Below are 26,796 nucleotides of genomic sequence, written 5' to 3' on the forward strand. Positions count from 1 at the left end.
TGCATCCTTCCAGGCCCCTCCACCTCTCCTATCCAGCCCAGCGTAGCCATCACCGAGCCCTGGTGCTGCTCACTGCATACCATACGCACCATAAGGCAGCTTCCTCCAACCTGACTGGCTGACTGACTGCTGACGAATCCCCAGCCTGTGGCAATAATTTCCTTCCTGGGTCACAGGCAGGAAGGGAAGACAAGTGGGTGTGCTGTGAGTAAGCAGTGTCGGGCATGGGGCCGCAGAGTCTGCACCGTAACCTCGCCGACTGCAATGAAGGTGCCTGGTCCACTCTGCTCCTTCAGAAGTGTCCAATTAGCCACCGTCATCCTCGGACCGTCTAGCATGGCGTTTCAAACGGGCGACCTGGTGTTCAGTCAGTGAGTTGTAATGGTCCAGTTAGAGTTCAAGGAAACATTCTTTGTTTCCTTGAGGGTTTTATCTGATCAGACTGAACTTGGCTCACAAGTTGAAAAGGACCTCAAGATCAAACCTCGGATTGCCTTGACATGCTTTGATATCAGCAAAAACGTTCAGTTGTGTATCAAATAGCATTGTAAAAGAAAACAGATATCTCTTTTCTTGGCATGTCAAACGGCCTCTCCTCTGCTTTTATGCAGTTATGCATAATAAAGATCTATGATGTTGGAGTCCGTCCAAGTATCTATGATTTTGGAGGGAACCCAAGAAATACCTCAAAGTATCATCAGATGTTTTGGCCCGAGAGGATAGGCTCTTCACAGTTGAACAACAACAGAACAGGTCTCTCTGGTTCTGGCTCATAGTTCTACATGCAGACACCTACATTATGTTTACTCAACACACACACACATGCACACAGAGATGGCTGTTCTAACAGATGTGTCTGCTTTCTCCTCCCTGGTAGATGTGTCTTTGTCTCCTGCCAGGTTCGCTACGGTATATGATTATCTGAGTTCTTAATTTCAGGTGTGCAAACCGATCCTTTTCGAAGCCATGCTTAGAGGCAGTGCTCTGTTCACTACCTCACAACAACACTTTCTATCTTGGAACCATTTCAAAACGTTGTGTTTTGTCGGTACTTGCCGCCCAGTCTGACTGTTAAATGTCGGGTAGAGACAAGTGAGGAGGAGGAGCGGTTCACATTGGGTCGTGTTCATTATGGCAGCAGAAAACACAAATTTGCATTTATTATAGGACAAGTCCATGTAGTTCAACCCCATTTGACTCAGTTTTCAACCTAGTTCGAAGCTGCTGTCTGGTGTCTGATGCCCTCTGTTTTTCCAAACAGTACCACACAATTAAAAGGGTCACTGCACTTTTTAACTCTGATCCAGATCCCCCTTCTCAAGGATATAGTCACAGCACCAGACCCAAACCTTTGAACCAGCCTCCAGAGTGTATCAGCTTACTCTGTTGGGGGCGGAGAGGGGAGGGGCATTTCCTCTCCAGGTCCTGCTTCTGTAACACTACACCTTAAGCTAATGTGCAGCCCTAAAACCAATATACGTTTTGTTGTTTTAGTTCGGCAATGTCTTGGCTTTAAAAACAAGCATTTTTAGTTGATTTCTTTCATTTATGAATTTAATTTATATATTTCAGATGTTCGCAATGGTGTGTTTTTCTTTAGGTTATTCATAACCCTGTCTTGACTCTGACATGTGGCCATGGCTGAGAGGAGCTTAGTTTCTGTAGACCGATATCACCCGGACAATTTTTACACTTAAAACCCCTTTCCTTTTTTAAAACCTGGGCTCCCAAATGGTGCAGCAGTCTAAGGCACTGCATCCCAGTGCTAGAGGTGTCACTACAGACACCCTGGTTCATATTCAGGCTGTATCACAACCGGCCGTGATTTAGAGTCCCATAGGGCGGCTCACAATTTGCCCAGCGTCGTTTGGGTTTGGCTGGTGTAGGCCATCATTGTAAATAAGAATTTGTTCTTAACTGACTTGCATAATTAAATAAAGGTTACATTTCCTCTTGGTTTTGGGTGAGGCCTATGGGCTGTGATCCTCTGTGTCTCTCTGTCAAAAGGACCAAGCAGGCCGAACTGACAGACAACCAGAACGATATGGCTACCAACCATTCCCTCGTTCTCCCCTCTCTCGTCTTCCTCGCTCTGTTTTTCTTCCTCACTCTGTTGTCTTCCTCACGTTCCCTAAATGGCCTTCCATGTGTTGTTTCCCTCCCTGCTCGGCATCGTGGGCCTGTCTTGCTCCAGTCTAAATGTCAGACCTGAAGGTGTTCTCCAGTTCCAGCACTGCCTGGGAGAGCAGAGCAGAGAGCAGCGTGAGGCTCCCAACCCAACGCTTCACTCTCATAATGAGATTTTTCCTGGGTTTTGAAGGATTGCCAGTAACTAGTAACACTGCTCCCGAGGCCTCCGGCTTGCCTCCACCTAACCCTGCGCCCTGGCTGGCTGGTTGGCTGGCGCACGATCAGGGGGAGCTGTCGTCGGCCGCCCGCTTAAATTGTCAGCCGCCTGTGTTGGGTGGAGGCAGACAGCGTTGAGACCAGGACCTTGTAGGACTTTCCACAAACCTACACTTACACACGTAAACACACATGGTAGTTACACACGCACTCATACACTGAATGCGCTCACAACCACACGGTCACACACAAACAAACACACACGCACATGCAATTACACACGCACTTATGCACACACACACAGTCTGTCTGTGAACACAGTGCCTGGGTAAGGCTGGCGGGCCCCCATGGCAACCTCATGCCATAACTTGCCAAACTTCAGTCAGTCTATGATTTGCTCTTCACCCCAGCAGTCAGTGGTTCCTTGGCTCTCTTGGCTCACTTAAACTCTCAATATAACCAATGTTATTTCTTAAATATTATTATTTGTAAATACGCAAATCTGGGTTTTCCTTTATTTTCCCTTTTTCAAATCCATATTAATGTGTCTCATTGACGTGGGTCGGCCATTTTGATTCAAAGGCCAAATCAAACAACCCTAGTAGACGGAGCGGGCAGCCTGTCCAGTACTGATGAAGCTAGCTGGGATGCTGTAATGTCACACTGTGTTCCTGTCTTATGCTGCTCTAGGAATAAATCACTTTCTGTGAAGGGGCTTTAACAACTTTAAAACACACTGGGGCCATACAATCCTCCATCCTCCAAGCCCAGAAGAGAAAATGCTCTGAAGGGTCTGGCTCCTGTTGAAAGCAAAATGCTTTAAACTTTGGATTCCACAGAACATTAAACATCATGTCTGGAAAATTGTTTTTGGTTGTCCCAAGCATTGGAGGAAAGAGGCTTGTTCATTTTGCTTACAGCGTTTCATGATGCTCTGGAGTAGCGCCCAAATACGTTCTGCAGAGCTGGGAAAGTGACACTTCACTGTAGTCTTCGTAAAACCTTCATAAACACTCCATAACACCAGTCGTGAACACACAGAAAAAAAGCCAAAAGACCTTTTACACGTACAGTGTCACGCAATGTTCATCATCTGAGCAATTCATTCTCCTAGACTATTTCTCAAATGAGCAGCTGGGCCTTCACTTTTTTTGTTTTGTATAGAGTTAGACCAGTGAAGCACATTTGATTAGCATATATAGTATGGAAGACGGTTACTGAAGGTATGAAAGATACAGGAAGAGGCAGTGTTCATTGAGATCTACTTGAGATGATCAAAGTGGTGCAGCTCTTGGCCTTGTCCCTGACTCTGTTTGCCTTAAGCTGCACTCCTATTGTGACCCTTGACCCCACATAGGTCACCAGACAGGCCTGTGATTGGCTCATTGGCCTGAGACGACAGGTCAAGATGGATGGCTCTTTTAAGGTCAGCTGATTACCATGCTTAGCCAGTGGAAAACACGGTCATTGAAGATAAAGAATAAAGGTTGGATGAACAAAAGATGCAATCACTGAAAAACATTTTAAGAATAGAATAAATTCTTCTTTGGTAACGTCACTTGTGTATTGAAGCCCACATTGGCCCTGAAGCTGAGAGGATGAAACAACTTTGAAATGTGAATAAAAAAAAATCAGTAAGCATCCTGTGTGAAATCTATCGAGCCAGCCAAGAATCCACCAATGAACAAAAACAAGTCCTAAACCTTTTTTAGAACCCCCTTAAAGAGGACAGAGGTCACTAGTCAGTATCCCCATTCCCTAATCCTCAAACATGGGAGCTGTGGGGTCCCTATGAGCTCCCCAGGAAGAAAAGAGCAGTCAGTCCCACAGAGAGGGGTGCGGGCCTGAGGGGTGCGGGTCTGGGCCAGGTCCTCCATTGATCTAAATGGAGATGCTGAGGTGGCAGGGAGGGGCTGAAGACAATGGAGTGCTCAGTGTGTCACCACCAGAGTCAGAAGTGAGGTTCAGGGGATTAAACTTAATTTTCATAGCGCTGAATAAAGCTGGTCCAGCCCTCTGCCTGCCTGGTGAGGAGGCGAGGACCTGAGCCTCACTGAAAGTGTTATTGTAGCTCCATTAAAGCCTGCTGACTGGACCACAACAGGCCCTGGAGCTGCTGGACAAAGAGAGTGGCCTTATTGTTCCTTTGGGACAAGGACATGAAAGAAAGAACGAGAGACATTGTCACTTCACTGCCAGGACCAGAGGAGTTTAAACATTTTGAGTGTTTGTCGAATTGCCCAGTTCTCCGAACGGCACATTCTAAAAAGTAGGAGAGAAAATAAACTTCAAATGATTCTTTCTGCCTAGTTCTGTTTGTTTCTCTTATCATATTCCTCCTGCCATTTAGCGGTCAGGTCTTTTGATGGGGCGAGGGAGTGGGAGGGAGATGTGGGGGGGAGGGAGATGTGGGAGGGAGACGAGGGAGACGTGGGGGGGAGGGAGATGTGGGAGGGAGACGAGGGAGACGTGGGGGGGAGGGAGATGTGGGAGGGAGACGAGGGAGACGTGGGGGGGAGGGAGATGTGGGAGGGAGACGAGGGAGACGTGGGGGGGAGGGAGACGTGCGAGGGAAACGTGGGGGGGAGGGAGACGTGGGAGACGTGCGAGGGAGACGAGGGGGGGAGGGAGACGTGGGAGGGAGACGAGGGAGACGTACGAGGGAGACGTGGGGGGGAGGGAGACGTGGGGGGGAGGGAGACGTACGAGGGAGACGTGGGGGGGAGGGAGACGTGGGAGGGAGACGTGGGGGGGAGGGAGACGTGGGAGGGAGACGTGGGGGGGAGGGAGACGTGGGGGGGAGGGAGACGTGGGAGGGAGACGTGGGTGGGAGGGAGACGTGGGGGGGAGGGAGACGTGGGAGGGAGACGTGGGGGGGAGGGAGGTGGGGGGAGACGAGGGAGACGTGGGGGGGAGGGAGACGTGGGGTGGAGGGAGACGTGGGGTGGAGGGAGACGTGGGGTGGAGGGAGACGTGGGGTGGAGGGAGACGTGGGGGGGGAGGGAGACATGGAGGGAGACGTGGGGGGGGAGGGAGACGTGGGGGGGGAGGGAGACGTGGAGGGAGACGTGGGGGGGAGGGAGACGTGGGGGGGAGGGAGACGTGGAGGGAGACGTGGGGGGGGAGGGAGACGTTGGGGGGGAGGGAGGGAGACGGACGTGGGGGGAGGGAGACGAGGGAGATGTGGGGGGGGGAGGGAGACGAGGACAGAGGGAGAGAGAAACAAGGGAGCGAGAGTGAGAGAAACAAGGGAGCGAGAGAGAGCGAGAAACAAGGGAGCTAGAAACAAGGGAGCGAGAGAGAGCGAGAAACAAGGGACCTAGAAACAAGGGACCGAGAGGGAGCGAGAAACAAGGGAGCGAGAGGGAGAGAGAAACAAGGGAGCGAGAGTGAGAGAGAAACAAGGGAGCGAGAGTGAGAGAGAAACAAGGGAGCGAGAGAGAGAGAGAAACAAGGGAGCTAGAAACAAGGGAGCGAGAGAGAGCGAGAAACAAGGGAGCGAGAAACAAGGGAGCGAGAAACAAGGGAGCGAGAGTGAGAGAGAAACAAGGGAGCGAGAGTGAGAGAGAAACAAGGGAGCGAGAGAGAGAGAGAAACAAGGGAGCTAGAAACAAGGGAGCGAGAGAGAGCGAGAAACAAGGGAGCGAGAAACAAGGGAGCGAGAAACAAGGGCCCGAGAGGGAGCGAGAAACAAGGGACCGAGAGAGAGCGAGAAACAAGGGACCGAGAGAGAGCGAGAAACAAGGGAGCGAGAAACAAGGGACCGAGAGAGAGCGAGAAACAAGGGACCGAGAGAGAGCGAGAAACAAGGGACCGAGAGAGAGAGAGAAACAAGGGACAGAGAGAGAGAGAGAGAGAGCGAGAAACAAGGGACAGAGAGAGAGCGAGAAACAAGGGACAGAGAGAGAGCGAGAAACAAGGGACAGAGAGAGAGCGAGAAACAAGGGACAGAGAGAGAGCGAGAAACAAGGGACAGAGAGAGAGCGAGAAACAAGGGACAGAGAGAGAGCGAGAAACAAGGGACAGAGAGAGAGCGAGAAACAAGGGACAGAGAGAGAGCGAGAAACAAGGGACAGAGAGAGCGAGAAACAAGGGAGCGAGAGAGAGCGAGAAACCCAGGGACCGAGAGAGAGCGAGAAACAAGGGAGCGAGAAACAAGGGACCGAGAGAGAGCGAGAAACAAGGGACCGAGAGAGAGCGAGAAACAAGGGTCCGAGAGAGAGCGAGAAACAAGGGTCCGAGAGAGAGCGAGAAACAAGGGTCCGAGAGAGAGCGAGAAACAAGGGTCCGAGAGAGAGCGAGAAACAAGGGTCCGAGAGAGAGCGAGAAACAAGGGACCGAGAGAGAGCGAAAAACAAGGGAGCGAGAGAGAGCGAGAAACAAGGGAGCGAGAAACAAGGGAGCGAGAAACAAGGGAGCGAGAAACAAGGGACCAAGAGGGAGCGAGAAACCCAGGGACCGAGAGAGAGCGAGAAACAAGGGAGCGAGAAACAAGGGACCGAGAGAGAGCGAGAAACAAGGGACAGAGAGAGAGAGAGCGAGAAACAAGGGACAGAGAGAGAGAGCGAGAATCAAGGGACAGAGAGAGAGCGAGAAACAAGGGACCGAGAGAGAGAGCGAGAAACAAGGGACCGAGAGAGAGAGAGAGAGAAACAAGGGACCGAGAGAGAGAGAGAGAGAAACAAGGGACAGAGAGAGAGAGAGAGAGAGGGCGAGAAACAAGGGACAGAGAGAGAGCGAGAAACAAGGGACAGAGAGAGAGCGAGAAACAAGGGACAGAGAGAGAGCGAGAAACAAGGGACAGAGAGAGAGCGAGAAACAAGGGACAGAGAGAGAGCGAGAAACAAGGGACAGAGAGAGAGCGAGAAACAAGGGACAGAGAGAGAGCGAGAAACAAGGGACAGAGAGAGAGCGAGAAACAAGGGACAGAGAGAGAGCGAGAAACAAGGGACAGAGAGAGAGCGAGAAACAAGGGACAGAGAGAGAGCGAGAAACAAGGGACAGAGAGAGAGCGAGAAACAAGGGACCGAGAGAGAGCGAGAAACAAGGGACCGAGAGAGAGCGAGAAACAAGGGACAGAGAGAGAGCGAGAAACAAGGGACAGAGAGAGAGCGAGAAACAAGGGACAGAGAGAGAGCGAGAAACAAGGGACAGAGAGAGCGAGAAACAAGGGACAGAGAGAGAGCGAGAAACAAGGGACAGAGAGAGAGCGAGAAACAAGGGACAGAGAGAGAGCGAGAAACAAGGGACCGAGAGAGAGCGAGAAACAAGGGACCGAGAGAGAGCGAGAAACAAGGGACCGAGAGAAAGCGAGAAACAAGGGACAGAGAGAGAGAGCGAGAAACAAGAGAGCGAGAGAGAGTGAGAAACAAGGGATTAAGTGAGTGACCCCTGTAGAGGAAAGGCTGTGCAACCACAGCAGACCCTGAGACGGAACTGCATTTCCTGACAAAATGTCAATAATATAAAACAATTTGAGTGTAATTTCCCCAAATTTGAAACCCTTATTCAAGGTTTCTAAGACCTCTTTGGTGAGAGTAGGCTACCCGTCCTCTCTCTCTGTGTAGATCAATCCCCCCTCTCTGTATCACTCTCTGTGTCTCTCCCCTCTCTCTGTGTAGATCTCTCCCCCCTCTGTATCGCTCTCTCAGTGGGAGAGAGAGAAACGAGAGAGAGAGAAACGAGAGAGAGAGCTGAAAAAAATAATCCGTTTTTTTTACTGAATGTATAAAAACATTAAGCAGAGATGCCAAGAGCAGATCCTGGAGTAACCCCAGCATACTAATAATACTGCTGTCATCCATCATCACAGACAACAACCAATTAGCACATTCCTCTTTCCCCTGTTCTCATGTTCTTGGCTAATCCCTTCATTTTGTGTCATTCATCAAAAACAGAAAATGTGCTGGACTCAATACCACATGTGCGTGTGATAGAGAGAGTGTGTACTTTGAGAGTTTGGTTGGAGGGATGTTGCTCATTGTATCTAAAACCCAGCCACCTTCGTTGTTTAATTTCAGAGCACAAACCCTGGTGAGAGAGAGGCTGGAGGAATGTTGATTGAGGGGTGATTTTTCTGGGGGTTTATAGGAGGCTGGGTCCTGGGCTGGGGTTACTGTACAGGCCTGGACCTTAATTGTGAAGAGTACTGTAGACCTGGAGCTCTGTGGCTGTGGTGCCAATGCTGGCTGCAGTACTGCTGACAATTAAGTTGTCAGCTGACGCTCCAGAGCCCTCCTCCTCTGACCTGAAGAACTCTGCCTGACCTGCAGAGACAGCCCTGACGCCACTCAGGGACAGCCATCCGACTGCAGCTCTCTCTCTCTTTGTCTCCGTCTCTCTCTCACACTCGCACACACACGTGCTACACAGTACAGCTAAATCTGTACAAGATTCAGAGCCCCCTGCTGAGGACCTGTAAGTACGAGGCATTCAGAAATGCGCTACAGATGTGTGCTGGCAGCAGGATTTCAGCAGTGTTGCGATATTGAGGTCTCCGAGTGTGTTCTTGTGTTGGCCAGGGATATCTTTTAAAGCAGCGTACACATGGAGAGCCTCTCCTGTTACTTACCCTGTCTGCTGCAGACTGCTCTGCTGGCTGCCTCGCAAAGGCAAAGCAGGGCCTGAGTGCTTAAGCAGCAACACAACACTACTTCATATAACTCTCGCCCCACTCTCGCCCCACCGCCCACTCCCTCCTATCTCCATCTCTACTCTCAATTCTTCCACACACTCAGTGTCTGATTTTTATCTCCTGGGCTGGCTTCTTTTGGGCCTGACCATATTAGTTTGGGCCTAGTTTAAATAGCAGGCTGGTAAGGTTTCAGCTCCATGGGGGAGAGAGGAACCTGGCTACATCTTGAGGAGGTTTTAATGATTCAGACAACCTCTGTCAAGCTGTGTCCCAAATGGCACCCTACTCCATATTTAGTGCACTATAGTTAGTCAGTCAGTCAGCCAGTGATGTGGTGTATACTCCTCCTGAGGTGCCACCCCACTGGGTACACTGCAGAGCTGCTCTACTAGGCTGACTGGGCTAGGATCACACCAGCTGAACTCTACCTCTCTACTGGATTAAACCCTAATCTCTCCTACACGTTCTCACTCTCATAAACCGCCCTCTTTAACACAGAGTGGAGAGGGGAGAGACACTGAGAGCGCGATACAGAGAGGGGGGAGAGATCTACACAGAGAGAGGGAGAGACACAGAGCGTGATACAGAGAGGGGGAGAGATCTACACAGAGAGAGGGGAGAGACACTGAGAGCGCGATACAGAGAGGGGGAGAGATATACAGAGAGAGAGAGGGGGGGAGACACAGAGAGGGGGGAGAGATCTACAGAGAGAGAGGGGGAGAGACAAAGAGAGCGATACAGAGAGAGGGGGAGACACAGAGAGCGATACAGAGAGAGGGAGAGATCTACAGAGAGAGAGGGGGAGACACAGAGAGAGCGATACAGAGAGGGGGGAGAGATCTACAGAGAGAGAGGGGGAGACACAGAGAGAGAGCGATACAGAGAGGGGGGAGAGATCTATAGAGAGAGAGGGGGAGAGATCTACAGAGAGAGAGGGGGAGACACAGAGAGCGATACAGAGAGAGGGAGAGATCTACAGAGAGAGAGGGGGAGACACAGAGAGCGATACAGAGAGGGGGAGAGATCTACAGAGAGAGGGGAGACAGAGGGCGATACAGAGAGGGGAGAGAGATCTACAGAGAGAGAGGGGGAGACACAGAGTAATACAGAGGGGAGAGAGATCTATAGAGAGAGAGGGGGAGACACAGAGAGCGATACAGAGAGGGGGGGGGGAATCTACACACAGAGAGAGAGGGGAGAGACACTGAGAGAGCGATACAGAGAGGGGGGAGAGATCTACAGAAAGAGGGGGAGACACAGAGCGATACAGAGAGGGGGGGGAGATCTACAGAGAGGGGGAGACAAAGAGAGCAATACAGAGAGGGGGGAGAGCTCTACACAGAGGGGGAGACACAGAGACCGATACAGAGAGGGGGGAGAGACACTGAGAGAGCGATACAGAGAGGAGGGAGAGATCTACAGAAAGAGGGGGAGACACAGAGCGATACAGGGAGGGGGGAGAGCTCTACACAGAGAGAGGGGGAGACACAGAGAGCGATACAGAGAGGGGGAGAGATCTACAGAGAGAGAGGGGGAGACACAGAGCGATACAGAGAGGGTGGAGAGATCTACAGAGAGAGAGGGGAGAGACACTGAGAGCGCGATACAGAGAGGGGGAGAGATATACAGAGAGAGAGAGAGGGGGAGACACAGAGGGGGGAGAGATCTACAGAGAGAGAGGGGGAGACACAAAGAGAGCGATACTGAGAGAGGGAGAGATCTACAGAGAGAGAGGGGGAGACAGAGAGAGCGATACAGAGAGGGGGGAGAGATCTTTAGAGAGAGAGGGGGAGACACAGAGAGCGATACAGAAAGGGGGAGAGATCTACAGAGAGAGGGGAGACACAGAGAGCGATACAGAGAGGAGAGATCTACAGAGAGAGAGGGGGAGACACAGAGCGATACAGAGGGGAGAGGGATCTATAGAGAGAGGGGGAGACACAGAGAGCGATACAGAGAGGGGGGGAATCTACACAGAGAGAGAGGGGAGAGACACTGAGAGAGCGATACAGAGAGGGGGGAGAGATCTACAGAGAGAGGGGGAGACAGAGAGCAATACAGAGAGGGGGGAGAGATCTACAGAGAGAGGGGGAGACAGAGAGCAATACAGAGAGGGGGGAGAGATCTACAGAGAGAGAGGGAGACAGAGAGCGATACAGAGAGTGGGGAGAGATCTACACAGAGAGCGATACAGAGGGGGGAGAGATCTACAGAGAGAGAGGGGGAGACACAGAGAGGGGGAGACACAGAGAGCGATACAGAGAGTGGAGAGATCTATAGAGAGAGAGGGGGAGACACAGAAAGCGATACAGAGGAGAGAGGGGGAGACACAGAGAGCGATACAGAGGGGGGAGAGATCTACAGAGAGAGAGGGGGGAGACACAGAGGGGGGGGGAGATCTACAGAGAGAGAGGGGGAGACACAGAGAGCGATACAGAGAGGTGGAGAGATCTACACAGAGAGAGAGGGGGAGACACAGAGCGATACAGAGAGGGGGAGAGATCTACTCAGAGAGCGATACAGAGAGGGGGGAGAGATCTACACAGAGGGTGATACAGAGAGGGTGGAGAGATCTACACAGAGAGAGAGGGGGAGACACAGAGAGCGATACAGAGAGAGAGGGGGAGACACAGAGAGAGAGAGGGGGAGACACAGAGAGCGATACAGAGAGGCGGGAGAGATCTACACAGAGAGAGGGGGAGACACAGAGAACGATACAGAGAGGGGGGAGAGATCTACAGAGAGAGAGAGGGAGACACAGAGAGCGATACAGAGGGGGAGACACAGAGAGCGATACAGAGAGGGGGGAGAGATCTACACAGAGAGAGAGGGGGAGACACAGAGCGATACAGAGGGGAGAGAGATCTACAGAGAGAGAGGGGGAGACACAGAGCGATACAGAGGGGGGGGAGAGATCTACACAGAGAGAGAGAGGGAGACACAGAGAGCGATACAGAGGGGGAGACACAGAGAGCGATACAGAGAGGGGGGAGAGATCTACACAGAGAGAGAGGGGGAGACACAGAGCGATACAGAGGGGAGAGAGATCTACAGAGAGAGAGGGGGAGACACAGAGCGATACAGAGGGGAGAGAGATCTATAGAGAGAGAGGGGGAGACAGAGAGGGGAGAGAGATCTATAGAGAGAGAGGAGACACAGAGAGCAATACAGAGAGGGGAGAGAGATCTATATAGAGAGAGAGGAGACACAGAGAGCGATACAGAGAGGGGGGGGGGAATCTACACAGAGAGAGAGGGGAGAGACACAGAGAGCGATACAGAGAGTGGGGAGAGATCTACACAGAGAGCGATACAGAGGGGGGAGAGATCTACAGAGAGAGAGAGGGGGAGACACAGAGAGCGATACAGAGGGGGGAGAGATCTATAGAGAGAGGGGGAGACACAGAAAGCGATACAGAGGGGAGAGAGATCTACAGAGAGAGAGGGGGAGACAAAGAGCGATACAGAGGAGAGAGGGGGAGACACAGAGAGCGATACAGAGGGGGGAGAGATCTACAGATAGAGGGGGAGACACAGAGGGGGGAGATCTACAGAGAGAGAGGGGGAGACAGAGAGTGATACAGAGGGGAGAGAGATCTACAGAGAGAGAGGGGGAGACAAAGAGCGATACAGAGGAGAGAGGGGGATACACAGAGAGCGATACAGAGGGGGGAGAGATCTACAGATAGAGGGGGAGACACAGAGGGGGGAGATCTACAGAGAGAGAGGGGGAGACAAAGAGCGATACAGAGGAGAGAGGGGGAGACACAGAGGGGGGGAGATCTACAGAGAGAGAGGGGGAGACACAGAGCCATACAGAGAGGGGGGAGAGATCTTCTCAGAGAGCGATACAGACAGGGGGGAGAGATCTACACAGAGGGTGATACAGAGAGGGTGGAGAGATGTACAAAGAGAGAGAGGGGAAACACAGAGCCATACAGAGAGGGGGGAGAGATCTACACAGAGAGAGAGGGGGAGACACAGAGAGCGATACAGAGAGAGAGCGAGAGACACAGAGAGAGAGGGGGAGACACAGAGAGCGATACAGAGAGGCGGGAGAGATCTACAGAGAGAGAAGGGGAGACACCGAGAGCGATACAGAGAGTGGGGAGAGATCTACACAGAGAGAGGGGGAGACACAGAGAACGATACAGAGAGGGGGGAGAGATCTACAGAGAGAGAGGGGGAGACACAGAGAGCGATACAGAGAGGGGGGAGAGATCTACAGAGAGAGAGGGGGAGACACAGAGAGGGGAGAGAGATCTATAGAGAGAGAGAGGGGAGACACAGAGAGCGATACAGAGGGGGAGACACAGAGAGCGATACAGAGAGGGGGAGAGATCTACACAGAGAGAGAGGGGGAGACACAGAGAGCGATACAGAGAGAGGGGGGAGAGATCTACACAGAGAGAGGGGGAGACACAGAGAGCGATACAGAGAGGGGGGAGAGATCTACAGAGAGACAGGGGGCGATACAGAGAGGGGAGAGAGATCTATAGAGAGAGAGAGAGGGGAGACACAGAGAGCAATAGAGAGAGGGGGGAGAGATCTACAGAGAGAGAGAGAGGGGGAGACACAGAGGGAGAGACACAGAGAGCGATACAGAGGGGGGAGAGATCTATAGAGAGAGGGGGAGACACAGAAAGCGATACAGAGGGGAGAGAGATCTACAGAGAGAGAGGGGGAGACAAAGAGCGATACAGAGGAGAGAGGGGGATACACAGAGAGCGATACAGAGGGGGGAGAGATCTACAGAGAGAGGGGGAGACACAGAGGGGGGGGGGATCTACAGAGAGAGAGGGGGAGACACAGAGTGATACAGAGAAGGGGGAGAGATCTACACAGAGAGAGAGGGGGAGACAGAGAGCGATAGAGAGAGGGGGTGAGATCTACACAGAGGGTGATACAGAGAGGGTGGAGAGATCTACACAGAGAGAGGGGGAGACACAGAGAGCGATACAGAGAGTGGGGAGAGATCTACACAGAGAGAGGGGGAGACACAGAGAACGATACAGAGAGGGGGGAGAGATCTACAGAGAGAGAGAGGGAGACACAGAGAGCGATACAGGACGGGAGACACAGAGAGCGATACAGAGAGGGGGGAGAGATCTACACAGAGAGAGGGGGAGACACAGAGAGCGATACACAGAGAGAGGGGGGAGAGATCTACACAGAGAGAGGGGGAGACAGAGAGCGATACAGAGAGGGGGGAGAGATCTACAGAGAGAGAGGGGGAGACACAGAGCGATACAGAGAGGGGGAGAGATCTACAGAGAGAGGGGGAGACACGGAGAGAGCGATACAGAGAGGGGGAGAGATCTACACAGAGAGAGGGGGAGACACAGAGCGATACAGAGAGAGGGGGGGAGAGATCTACACAGAGAGAGGGGGAGACAGAGCGATACAGAGAGGGGGGAGAGATCTACAGAGAGAGAGGGGGAGACACAGAGAGCGATACATAGAGGGGGAGAGATCTACAGAGAGAGGGGGAGACACGGAGAGAGCGATACAGAGAGGGGGGAGAGATCTACAGAGATAGAGGGGGAGACACTGAGAGAGCTAGTAGCTCCACGTGGACTAGATCAAGCAGCTCAGGTGTTGTTTTAGTGGTTTTTGATTTGATTGCTGTGTTTATCATGTAGTTAGTGTATGTCTAGGTTTATATCTGTGTAGTCTTGTGGAATGAGAGTGTTTTCAGTAGTATATGTGTCAATGCCAGAGAGAGAGCTTTTTCTGATGTGTGTGTGAAAGAGAACTCTCAGATCAGGGGTGTGTGTGTGTAATGGTTATTGGGCCAGATGACTGTAATGCCAGAGACACCTGAGTTGGCATTTTCCATGGTTAAGCCCTGTGCTCACATATCACGCAGTCCCATTGGTATGCACTCACAGACACTGCTGCCAGGAGAGGAGAGGGGGTCGGGTGGACTGAAAAAACAATCCCACCAGCGTATCGCTACCCCCAATGACGATAGACCCCGTCACGGAAATAACCTCACAGACAACCCACAATTCCCCACAGGAAGAGTGTGATTGTGACCAGTGATTTGAGGCCGTTCTTTGACCAACTCCAGTACTGTGTGTCAGTGACAGTCAGTCATACGCTCACTCTGTTTAGATTCTTCAATTACAGTACTGTCTTCTCTAATTTTCTGGCTCTGCTCAGCTTCAACTCACAGTTGTCAAACGAGCTCTAAATATATAGAGCTGAATAGTGTCATTTGGATTTAGCCGTGTCAGTATGTATTGGCGGCTCTAATGTATATCTCCAGTGTCCATCTAGAATAGTTTGTTTATATGGTGACTATACTCTTCATCTTTACTGTATGTATGACAACAAACATGGAAATAAACTCTGTAGCTAAATCTGGTGGAATATATATTTGTTGTGCTTGGTCCGTGACAAATACACTAAAATAAATGTGTCTGTATGTTTCTCTTTCTCCAGGATGTGTTGGACAAGGCGTGTGCAGAGGGAATCAGTGATGAACATTACCGTTTAGAAGGTAGGACACCCCCCCCCTCCCCCCACTAAGCTCCTCAAATGTGCTGAGGGGGATGTATGGAACCCCTCCCCCAGTCCCCCTCTCCCCCTTTACCTTCCTTCTCCTTTCCTCCCCCCTTTCTCTCACCTGGCCCTCCTTTCCCCCTCTGTGCTTTGCAATCCACCTCCATCTATTCTGTTTTCCCCCTGTGTGTTGTGATCCTTAATTAAGGAATTGGGAGGAAAGGCATCCCCCTTCATCTGAACTGAGCTGGAAAAGAGCACCAGAGCTCTGTTGTGCTACCTAACTGGCAGCAGGGAGACTGGAATGGGACCAGCCCAGAGCTCTGTTGTGCTACTTAACTGGTTGCAGGGGAGACTGGGATGGGACCAGGCCAGATATGTGGGTCAGGGTGTCTCGGCTGGCTAGTTTTGTCGTTGATTTGAGCTAGTTCAGGCTGGTTTATTTTAAGGGGTGGGCCAGGTATGCTTTGGTCCTCATAACGTTGCAATATCGAGTCCCCGAGCTGAGAAGGTAAAAATCTGTTGTTCTGCCCATGAACAAGGCAGTTAACCCACTGTTCCTAGGCTGTCATTGGAAATAAGAATTTGTTCTTAACTGACTTGACTAGTTAAATAGGTAAAAAAAAGGTAAAATAAAAATCACCATATACAAGTACCTTAAGACCTGGTGAAAAGCGATATAAATAAACCTATTATAGAACATGTAATTATGGTAACGTTAAATGACCATTCACACCACACCTTGTTCATGTCAAAATCCCTCCCTGTGTCCGCTTAGGAGCCATCTTGCTTCCTTTCTCCTCCCCTCATTCTCAGAAGAGTAGACACCATGGTTTTCTTACAGACTCTGTAAAAGTACTATTTGTGGTACATTTCAGTCAGAACTTATAAGAGACAACTTATTATCAAAGTAGGTCTTGATTACCGTTTGGTGCAATTCTTCTTCAGACCTGAGGGTTCACTAACAGATTTCTTAAATCACATTTTAACTTGAATGAAAGCCCTTATGGAGCATTCCGGCTTCTTGATTCTTTATAACCCTGGAAAGAAAGTGGTTTGTTGAAGGGGAAAGGGACAGACATAGAGAGCCAGAGAGAGGTTACAGATGATCGTTAGACCAAAGCACAGATAAAAGCTTGTCTTTCCTCAGGGCTTCAGTAAGCATTTTCAAATAAAGTTTGTGAGGATAAAAAAATAGCTTGCTGGCAAAATTGCAAAGCGGTGATGAAGCAAAAGGGATCCAAGATGGTAGTGTGTTTTGACTCTTTGGATCTTGCAGATACATCCTCCGTGCCTTTTCAAATGTAGTTTTCACAAGGCCATTAAGTGAGGCTTAGAAGTCCCAATCAGCTGTATAAACCTGTATCTTTGTGTCAGGTCACACTTGCTTGACTCTCAGACCAACCACACAGAGTTGAAAGCTGAGAGTGTATGACAGCGGTCGTGTGTGACAGCGTGTGTGTGTGTGTTATGTCAGGCCTGTTGGATCAGGCATGATGGCATAGTGCGAGTCCCTCCTCCCCCTCCCTTCAGATCACCAGCATTTAGTTCCCCTCTAAAGAGCAGGCTGACTGTATTTCAGTGATTAGGGGGTCAGTCTGAGAGGAAGATAGCAGATTATGTCGACATAGGGAATAGGGTGCACTCTGGGACATAGCCTATTCCTCTGGGTCTTTTAATTAGCCTGGCGATAAGCATCACCATCTCCACATTGGGCTTGTTACGCAACAGACTCCACCCCCCCACCCCGCACGGCACAATGGTACCTTTGAGCATCTGTGATGATCAAAAGACAGGGTTATTTTTTCCTCCTCCAAAAAGTTTTTGCTCCCCAGGATGCTGCCTTTCATTGTGCCTGCAGCCGAGGGGACGGGAGACTGGACAGACATGTTCCTCTCTCTTTGATCTGCTTGGATACGGAGGAAAGAGAATGAGGCTGTTGTGTCTGTCTGTCTGCTCCTTTGGCGACCACAACAAACGCTGTTTCAGATTTGACTTGGCTTAATTAATTAGTGATTCTGTTTTACAGCCGGCTGGTCTGATCCTCGGCCAAAAGGTTTGAGAATGGAACTTCAAAGTGCAACAGGGGGGAGGGGTTTGGGGGGGGGAGCTGTGTGTGTGTGTGTGTGTGTGTGTGTGTGTGTGTGTGTGTGTGTGTGTGTGTGCGCGCGCGTAGTAACCCAGCCATCTCCTGATTGGTTGGGCAGGAGCACAAGCAAAACCAAATGGCCACCAACTGCGTCCCAATGAAATGCCACCCTATTCCGTAAATAGTTCATGGCCTCTGCCCTTGGCCTATCAGTCTCTTTTTCATTTGTAGTACCCAGGTCTGAAACATCTGAGGTTTTAGTTGGATTCGGATGTGATGAGAGGATATGAAAGGACTGTGACATGTTACAGTAGGAGATGTCGGTGGGCTGACATACACTATACAGGTTTGATACTGTAGTTGGGGCCTACTGTTGATGAGGATGTGCGTAGCGGTGGAATAGGATGTGTGTGTGACAGACGAGGTGAGGCCTCCCTATGGACGCTGTCTGTCTGGGCTATATGTCTGGAAGCTATAATACTCAGTGAAACATCCAGCATTATGAGCTCAGCTACAGTGGGCACAGAGACCGAGGCAGGGCTCCCACGGGGTTCTTTGATGTTCAGATCAGATGATGTTCCCACTTTAGAATGTAATATCTTAAGCCACATTATACAGTAGCATCATGTCCTGTTCTTGGCATGTAGGGCATGTTGTGTCTGTTCAGTTCCATGTTCTATTCCTCCACCTCCTCTCCCATTCCTGGGGCTATGCTAGCACTTTCCCATGGCAATGATGTGCATCCAAGCCCCGGAGTATTTTGTGTCTGTGCCTTATGCTTATTTATACACTGGATTCTTGATGTAGCTTACTGTAATATATCTACTGTTGTACATATCTACTGTTGTACATATCTACTGCTGTAAATATCATTCTTAGTTGATCCTGTGTACATTCTCCCGGTGTACATACATATAGTTTGCATCTGATTACTGCTACAGTGCTCTTTGGGTTGTTAATCAGATTCGCCGTTAATGATTTGTCTTTTTTGTATTTTCTTTCCTTACATTTTTTTTACATTTTACTGCATCGTTAGGAGCTAGTAGCATTAGCATTTTGCTGCACCTGCTACAACATCTGCTAAACTGTGTACGCGACCAGTAAACTTGTATTTGATCATTTGGTTGCGTGTGTGTTCTTACAGTGGCTCTGCCCCCGGAGAAGACGGTGGACAGTTGCTGTGTGGAGGAGAAGATGCAGGGGAGAGCGAGCCAGGCGCGCACAGGCACACAGAAACAGCTCCAGTTTGAAGTGAGTGTGAAGTTTAACTGTGAACCACCAACATGGACCATTTATTAGTGCTTCTGGGAAAAACTAGAGCGACAATATTAATACTCTTTCAGGGATGGAAGGAGGCACACTTGCACACACAGTCGTGAATTTATTAAAACGTCAATTGCAATGCGATTCGTTTCAGGAGCTTGAGTGTGCCGTCTCTGTAGAGGAAGACAACAGACAGGAGTGGACGTTCACGCTGTATGATTTTGACAACAATGGCAAGGTCACCAGAGAGGTAAGGGTTCAAACACATTTTATATTCAAACATACTCTAACACATAACAGGGCACTTTCCTTTTTCCCCGCCCATGATCGTTTCCTCTTTCAAACTAATACACACATACACATACATAGACTAAGGGAGACACAACCAGATGAAGTTACATTCATCCATTTCAATAATACAGCCACTAGGAACCAAAGAGACTTTTTCCTTCCCAGCGATAGATACCTAGTGGCTGGCTTCTGCCTTGTAAAGATCTGAGCAGTGCAGTCAGAGAGGCCTGTATTTTTGGAGAGCTGAGTTGAAACGGTGTGAAGAGACTGAAACCGTCCTCTGTGTGGTGGGATGGTTGGATCTCCAGTTTCTTTGGCATCGCCCATGGCCCCGCGGCACATGAGACGGCAGGCGGCAGCTCACACAAAAAGAAGAAGAAGGAAATAGCTTTCTTCTCCAGCTCCCTTTCTTTATTTCTTCAGACGTATGAAAAAATGGAAAACTAAAAGTGACATAGGAAGCTTTTTTTTACGTCTTAGTGTTTGAAACGGTATCTGGAGCCAGTCCCCAAAGAGCTCATAATAGGCCTTTATGTTGCATTGAGAGAGAGGCAAGGCAATAGGAATGCAGGCATTTGGATGTTTTAGAGGAGCGAGAGCAGAAGCTAGGCTAACAGGCCCAAAAAGGTCCTAATTTCTGAGTGGTTTTGTAAGCCCCTTTTCTCGGCAGTGACAGTCCAGGGAACATTAGCAGAAATGCAGTAATTACCTTCAGAGGGAAAATGCTAACAAGACTTGAAATATGTATAATTAAACATACTATGCTATTGATCCATCTGTGGATGTTCATGTTGCTCTCTTCCCAAACAGGCTTTTAAAGACTTACGTGAGTGCAGATTTCAGATGTCTGCTCTGTGCTCACTGACTTTGTGTGTGGATGTTATTCGGCCTTTCTGTCTCTCCTACAGGATTTTCCCTCTTATTTTCCTCTCTTTCTCTTTCTTATTCTGTTTATGTCTGACTCTTATCCCTGGGGCAAAGGTCTGTGCTATGGCCTTCAGCTACTCAACTCTTTCAAAGAGCGAGAAAGAGAGAGATACTGAGAGGGAGATAATACTTTTAAAAGCTCTTAATTGAACCACTGCCAAAGTTACACTAACCACCATAAAAAGCCTACAGAGAGAAAGGGTAATGAAGACTCTATCTATTAAGAGCAGAGCTGCTATAGAGTGGGTTGTGCATCAGTTCATCTTTTAGCACTTCTCCTCCCACCTCCCAGACATATCTTGTCATGCATTTATCCCATCTTTGTACTCCCGCTTTGTTCTCCCTGCCTGATTACTTTACAGGTGGAACACTGAAATAAAACAACTGACAACTCTGCATGTTCTTCTCTTCATCTCTCCTGTTTTCCTGTAACATGTTAGACAGACTACAATAACTGAGTTGTCGGCTGTGCACTAACTCAGACCCCCCCTCAGGACATCACCAGCCTGCTCCACACCATCTATGAGGTGGTGGACACGTCGGTCAACCATTCTCCCAGCAGCAGCAAGACACTGCGGGTCAAGCTCTCCGTGGCCCCCGACTCCAGCCAGCGCTGGCAGAGCTGCACACAGGGCACCGCAGGTAACCACCAGGCTGGGGGAGGATCACAGGGCTGGGAGGGAGGGAGGATGAGGCAGACGGGGGACCAGAAGGGGGAGATGGAGGGGGAGGAGAGAGGAGCGAGGAGCGGTGTTCTTTGAGCTCCCCTACTAGACTGTTCTGCTGTCAGCACATCCAGAGTCTTGTTTATTGTCATGCGGAAAGGCACCTGCTTCAGGCATGTCAGACTCCTCTCGCTCTATCTCTCTATCTCTCTATGTCTCTCTCTGTCTCTCTCTGTCTCTCTCTGTCTCTCTCTGTCTCTCTCTGTCTCTCTCTGTCTCCCTCTGTCTCCCTCTGTCTCCCTCTGTCTCCCTCTGTCTCCCTCGGTCTCTCTCGGTCTCTCTCGGTCTCTCTCGGTCTCTCTCTCTCTCGGTCTCTCTCTCTCTCTGTCTCTCTCTCTCTCTGTCTCTCTCTCTGTCTCTCTCTCTCTCTCTCTGTCTCTGTCTCTCTCTCTCTCTCTCTCTCTCTGTCTCTGTCTCTCTCTCTCTCTGTCTCTCTGTCTCTCTCTCTCTCTCTGTCTCTCTCTCTCTCTGCCTATCTCTCCGGCACAATGGGGTTCATTTTTAATGATGGGAGTAGTGACAGAGCTGAGAACCCCCCAGTGCCTTCAAATACTCTGAAAGAAACCTTAAGAGATGCACCAACTCCTTTTGATAACCACAGCCATTTTATTTTTCTCCAGTGTTTCTTCTTCTCCCTCACCCCCCACTTCTCAGAGCTGTCGGTAAAATATAGCTACATTCAATGTAACTTTTCTAACTGACGACTTGATAAACAAGTATTGAGAATAAATAAAAAATTGCTACAAAATATGATGCCCTGTTTGTTTACTTCCTGTTGTTGGGGCTATTTATAATGTCAAGTGATTCAAAAGAAGCAGGCTTTGAAAACAAACCATTAGCTGGCTGTTTTCATGCTAATTTCAAACCACAACATATCTTACTTCATTAATAAACTCTGGGTTATATATACAGTACCAGTCAAATGTTTGGACACAATTTCTCATTCCAGGGTTTTTCTTTCTTTCTTTCTTTTTCTTTCTTTCTTTTTACTATTTCTACATTGTAGAATAATAGCGAAGACATCAAAACTATGAAATAACATATGGAATCATGTAGTCACCAAAAAAGTGTTAAACAAATCTAAATATAGTTTATATTTGAGATTCTTCAAATAGCCACCCTTTGCCTTGACAGCTTTGCACATTCTCTCAACCAGCTTCATGAGGTAGTCACCTGGAATGCTTTTCAATTAACAGGTGTGCCTTGTTAAAAGTTAATTTGTGGAATTTCTTTCCTTAATGCGTTAGAGCCAATCAGTTGTGTTGTGACAAGGTAGGGGTGGGGTGGTAAGCAGAAGATAGCCATATTTGGTAAAAGACCAAGTCCAAATTATGGCAAGAACAGCTCAAATAAGGAAAGAGAAACGACCGTCCATCATTACTTTAGGACATGAAGGTCAGTCAACCCGAAAAAATGTCAAGAAAGTTTCTTTAAGTGCAGTCGCAAAAAACATCAGGCGCTATGATGAAACTGGCTCTCATGAGGACCGCCACAGGAATGGAAGACGCAGAGTTACCTCTGCTGCAGAGGATAAGTTCATTAGAGTTACCAGCCTCAGAAAGAGTTCAAGTAACAGACACATCTCAACATCAACTGTTCAGAGGAGACTGCATCAGGCCTTCATGGTCGAATTGTTGCAAATAAACCACTAATAAAGAACACTAAGAACAAGAGACTTGCTTGGGCAAAGAAAAATGAGCAATTGACATTAGACTGGTGGAAACCTGTCCTTTGGTCTGATGAGTCCAAATTTGCGATTTTTGGTTCTAACCGCCATGTCTTTGTGAGATGCAGAGTGAACAGATTATCTCTGCATGTGTGGTTCCCACCGTGAAGCATGGAGGAAGATGTGTGATGGTGTGGGGTTGCTATGTTGGTGACACTGTGATTGATTTTGAATTCAAGGCACACTTAACCAGCATGGCTACCACAGTATTCTGCAGCATTACACCATCCCATCTGGTTTGCGCTTAGTGGGACTATCATTTGTTTTTCAACAGGACAATGACCCAACACACCTCCAGGCTGTGTAAGGGCTATTTGTCCAAGAAGGAGAGTGATGGTTTGGGATGAGTTGGACTGCAGAGTGAAGGAAAAGCAGCCAACAAGTGCTCAGCATATGTGGGAACTCCATCAAGACTGTTGGAAAAGCATTCCAGGTGAAGCTGGTTGAGAGAATGCCAGGGATGTGCAAAGCTGTCATCAAAGCAAAGGGTTGCCACTTTGAAGAATCTCAAATATATTTAGATTTGTTTAACACTTTTTTTTGGTTACTATATGATTCCATATGTGTTATTTCATAGTTTTAAAATGTATTCACTATTATTCTACAATGTAGAAAATAGTACAAATTAAGAAAAACCCTTGAATGAGAAGATGTGTCCAAACTTTTGACAGGTACTGTATATATTTTTTATTTGTGTCTTATGAGACCTGGAGTAAATAAATGAAGCGTTGTTTTTTGTCTTTTATAGATCTTCAAAGTAAAAGGCAGTGAACAAAGGTTTCTTTCTTCTGAGATAAATTGTGTGTGTGTGTGGCTGCTCTTTTTGATAATGTCCTGCTCTCTCACAGACATGCCCCACCCCAGAACGAAGACTGACAAGTGCATTGAAGACCTTAAAGGTTCAGAGAAGAAGTCTCGAGCCCTCCTCAGGTAACATATGTTCTACAACCTGCAGCAAGGTTTACAAGACAATAATGTACATCTGTACATCTTTGACACTAATAACAATCTTTATTTTGACACCGACAGAATGTATGTTTTGCAATGCATCTAAGAGAGCTAAAAAACTGCTTCAAGCTGTTGTAAAGTCGCATCTCTCTCCCCTCCAGGCGCCATCACAGTGACCACCACACTATCCAGCACCAGGTTCTGATCCAGCAGGGTCAGAGTCAGGGCTGCCAGCGCCACTGTGTGGATGAGAACCTGGAGCGCAGGAACCACTACCTAGACCTGGCCGGCATCGAGAATTACACATCCCGCTTTGGAGCAGGTGAGCTGGCCCAGGTGGGCTGGTCCGGGGGGGGGTAGAAAGCCAGAAGGATGGGGGGGGACTAGGGCCGATGATGGACAGATTGGAGACTAGAGGTACTGACTGATCACAGCACCGCGGTACTTTGAAGCTGTGTCCAGATAGAGGCCTTCATTACCCCCAGCACCTGCTTGGAGGCAGGCAGGTAGGTCTGGCCAGTAAAACATAGAGGCCTTCATTACCCCCAGCACCTGCTTGGAGGCAGGCAGGTAGGTCTGGCCAGTAAAACATAGAGGCCTTCATTACCCCCAGCACCTGCTTGGAGGCAGGCAGGTAGGTCTGGCCAGTAAAACATAGAGGCCTTCATTACCCCAGCACCTGCTTGGAGGCAGGCAGGTTGGTCTGGCCAGTAAAACATAGAGGCCTTCATTACCCCAGCACCTGCTTGGAGGCAGGCAGGTTGGTCTGGCCAGTAAAACATCTGGACCCACCAGGGCACAATGCAATGTCTTTAGGGGCCAAGCCTCATCATGAAGTGAATTCAATTATGTTTAATATGGGGCTGCTTTTGTTTAAATGTCTGTGTTGATGGTATTATTTTTTAGTGTGACCCCCCCCCCCCCTCTAGAAAAAAAGAAAGCAGAAAAAAATGAAGAGGTATTACAAAAGTATTGGAACTGGTAATTTTAACGTTTATGAGTTACGAACTTCTGTCTTTCAGTGAAGTTATTGATGTATCAATTGACCCATTATGGGTTATTTATCCTGACTTATATTTCTCCCCTCTCCAGCCCCCACCACAGAGCCTGTGAAAGCAGAGCCACAGACCCGACCATCGAACCAGACCAGGTCTCGCTCTCATGAACCAGAGAATGGCCACACCTACTCCCACCACCGTCGCTCACAGGTGGCCATGGAGAGCAGCGCCGCCCCAGGCCCTGACACCCTTTGTCCCCCACGACCGAGTAAAGACTCAGGTAAACACGCCCTGCGCTCCCCCAAGACCCACAGCCGGACACACCCCACACAGACCACCACGGGCAGGGTGATGAGGAGCAGAGGGGCCCCACCTCCCCCGGCCCTACCCAGCCAGGCCCCCTCTCACCAGTCCTCAGCCCCCTACCGCAGGCACAAGCAGAGGGCCAAGGAGGGCCAGCAGCAGTCCCGGGCCCTGGGGGCTCCAGTGGGGCCTGTGGTGGAGGAGCAGGTGAGGGTCCTACCCAGTGTGCGACTCTATGAAGGAGGGCTGGCCCAGATGGTTCAGAGGCACGAGCATCATCACCACCATGAACACCACCACCACTACCACCACTTCTACCAGTCCTGAGCCAGGCAGCCAGCTCCCTGCCCTGCTGCCCCTGGCCCCTGAGCACCTTCTCACAGTCCCACCTCAACCTGGCTACACTGCCAGCCCAGTAGACTCTACAGATAGACAGGCCCCTCCCACACAGCACAGCAACAGCACAGCTAGAAGTGTGACACTGTCAGGGGGAGTTGGGTCTTACATGGCCCTGTGGGCTAATAGGACAGGACATCAAGAGGAGTTGGACAGACAGGGAGAGGTGCAGGGTGAAGAGGGTTATTATGGGGTTGTCCAGGCATGAAGAGTCCCTGTGAGTCAGCGGGACAGTGTCTTGGTCTTCAGGTGTGCCAGGAACCTGGAGCAGGACACGGCAGAGGGATGTAACAGGGGAACCTGAGAGGAACAGAAGGAGAAAAGAGACTTGGCTGTAGTCCTCCAGAGGACTCCTCTCATCCCTCTCTGTCTGTCTGGTTCTCTGAAAGCCTCTACTCTGATGGACTAGGTGACTTGGATGGAAAGACTGATGTAAAAAGATAAAATATATGATGCTCAGTGTCCAGTGAGTTTGTGTCCGAGAGAGAGACTGCGTGTGTGTGTGTGTGTGTGTGATTTTTTTTTTACACACATTTGGGTGTATGAATATACAGTGTGTGTGTGCATTGGTTCATATGAATATTTGTGTGTGTGTGTGTGTGTGTGTGTGTGTATAGTGTCTGTGTGCATGTGTTACCTGTCTGCTGTGACACCCCTGTCGCCACTGAAAAGCACTTGTGGCTGCAGTTGCATTGGAGACACTTTGGGCTGTCAGAACAGAGGGCTGACAGGCATCGGCTGGATATGATGAAGACGAGATCATCCATCTCCTGAATCTCACATGCAATACAGGACCCTCCCTGAGAGAACGATGTTGAAATGTTCAGTGAGAATAGAAGACTGTAATCAGCTGCTACCTCTAGTGTTATTAATGGTGTTATTATTATTGCTATTAATCAGATGCTATTTTTCAGTTACATGTTGTTTTATTTTTTAAAGATGACACAATCTGCAGTAATGTAGTGTTGAAACGCTCCTACATGTTTTACCTACATATTGTATATATTATCAACATTATAATCTTTATTTATAATGTGATGTTTGTATCACCAATCTACATTTATTTCTCACTCAACCCCATTTTCCTGATGTACCCTATTGAAAGACCACTATATACAGTGCCTTGTGAAAGTATTCGGCCCCGTTGAACTTTGCAACCTTTTGCCACATTTCAGGCTTCAAACAAAGATATAAAACTGTATTTTTTTGTGAAGAATCAAAAACAAGTGGGACACAATCATGAAGTGGAACGACATTTATTGGATATTTCAAACTTTTTTAACAAATCAAAAACTGAAAAATTGGGCGTGCAAAATGATTCAGCCCCCTTAAGTTAATACTTTGTAGCGCCACCTTTTGCTGCGATTACAGCTGTAAGTCGCTTGGGGTATGTCTCTATCGGTTTTGCACATCGAGAGACTGACATTTTTTCCCATTCCTCCTTGCAAAACAGCTCGAGCTCAGTGAGGTTGGATGGAGAGCATTTGTGAACAGCAGTTTTCAGTTCTTTCCACAGATTCTCGATTGGATTCAGGTCTGGACTTTGACTTGGCCATTCTAACACCTGGATATGTTTATTTTTGAACCATTCCATTGTAGATTTTGCTTTATGTTTTGGATCATTGTCTTGTTGGAAGACAAATC

At 49.2% G+C, this 26,796-nt stretch overlaps 1 protein-coding gene across 1 annotated transcript in view; it reads left to right on the forward strand.

The window, feature by feature from the left end:
- Positions 1–25,655, forward strand: part of LOC110526967 (protein naked cuticle homolog 1) — a 38,248-nt gene extending 12,593 nt beyond the window's left edge. Inside the window, exons 4-10 of the mRNA XM_036980977.2 lie at positions 15,427–15,484; positions 18,720–18,826; positions 18,993–19,088; positions 20,551–20,698; positions 23,356–23,437; positions 23,617–23,777; positions 24,548–25,655. Coding sequence (XP_036836872.1) covers positions 15,427–15,484; positions 18,720–18,826; positions 18,993–19,088; positions 20,551–20,698; positions 23,356–23,437; positions 23,617–23,777; positions 24,548–25,083 — 1,188 coding nt within the window. The 3' untranslated portion in view covers positions 25,084–25,655. The remainder of the gene's footprint in view (positions 1–15,426; positions 15,485–18,719; positions 18,827–18,992; positions 19,089–20,550; positions 20,699–23,355; positions 23,438–23,616; positions 23,778–24,547) is intronic.
- Positions 25,656–26,796: the final 1,141 nt, after the last annotated feature.

This window comes from Oncorhynchus mykiss, chromosome 6 (assembly GCF_057628025.1).
Source record: "Oncorhynchus mykiss isolate SJ-2025 chromosome 6, ASM5762802v1, whole genome shotgun sequence".
In the NCBI taxonomy this organism is placed as follows: Eukaryota; Metazoa; Chordata; class Actinopteri; order Salmoniformes; family Salmonidae; genus Oncorhynchus; species Oncorhynchus mykiss.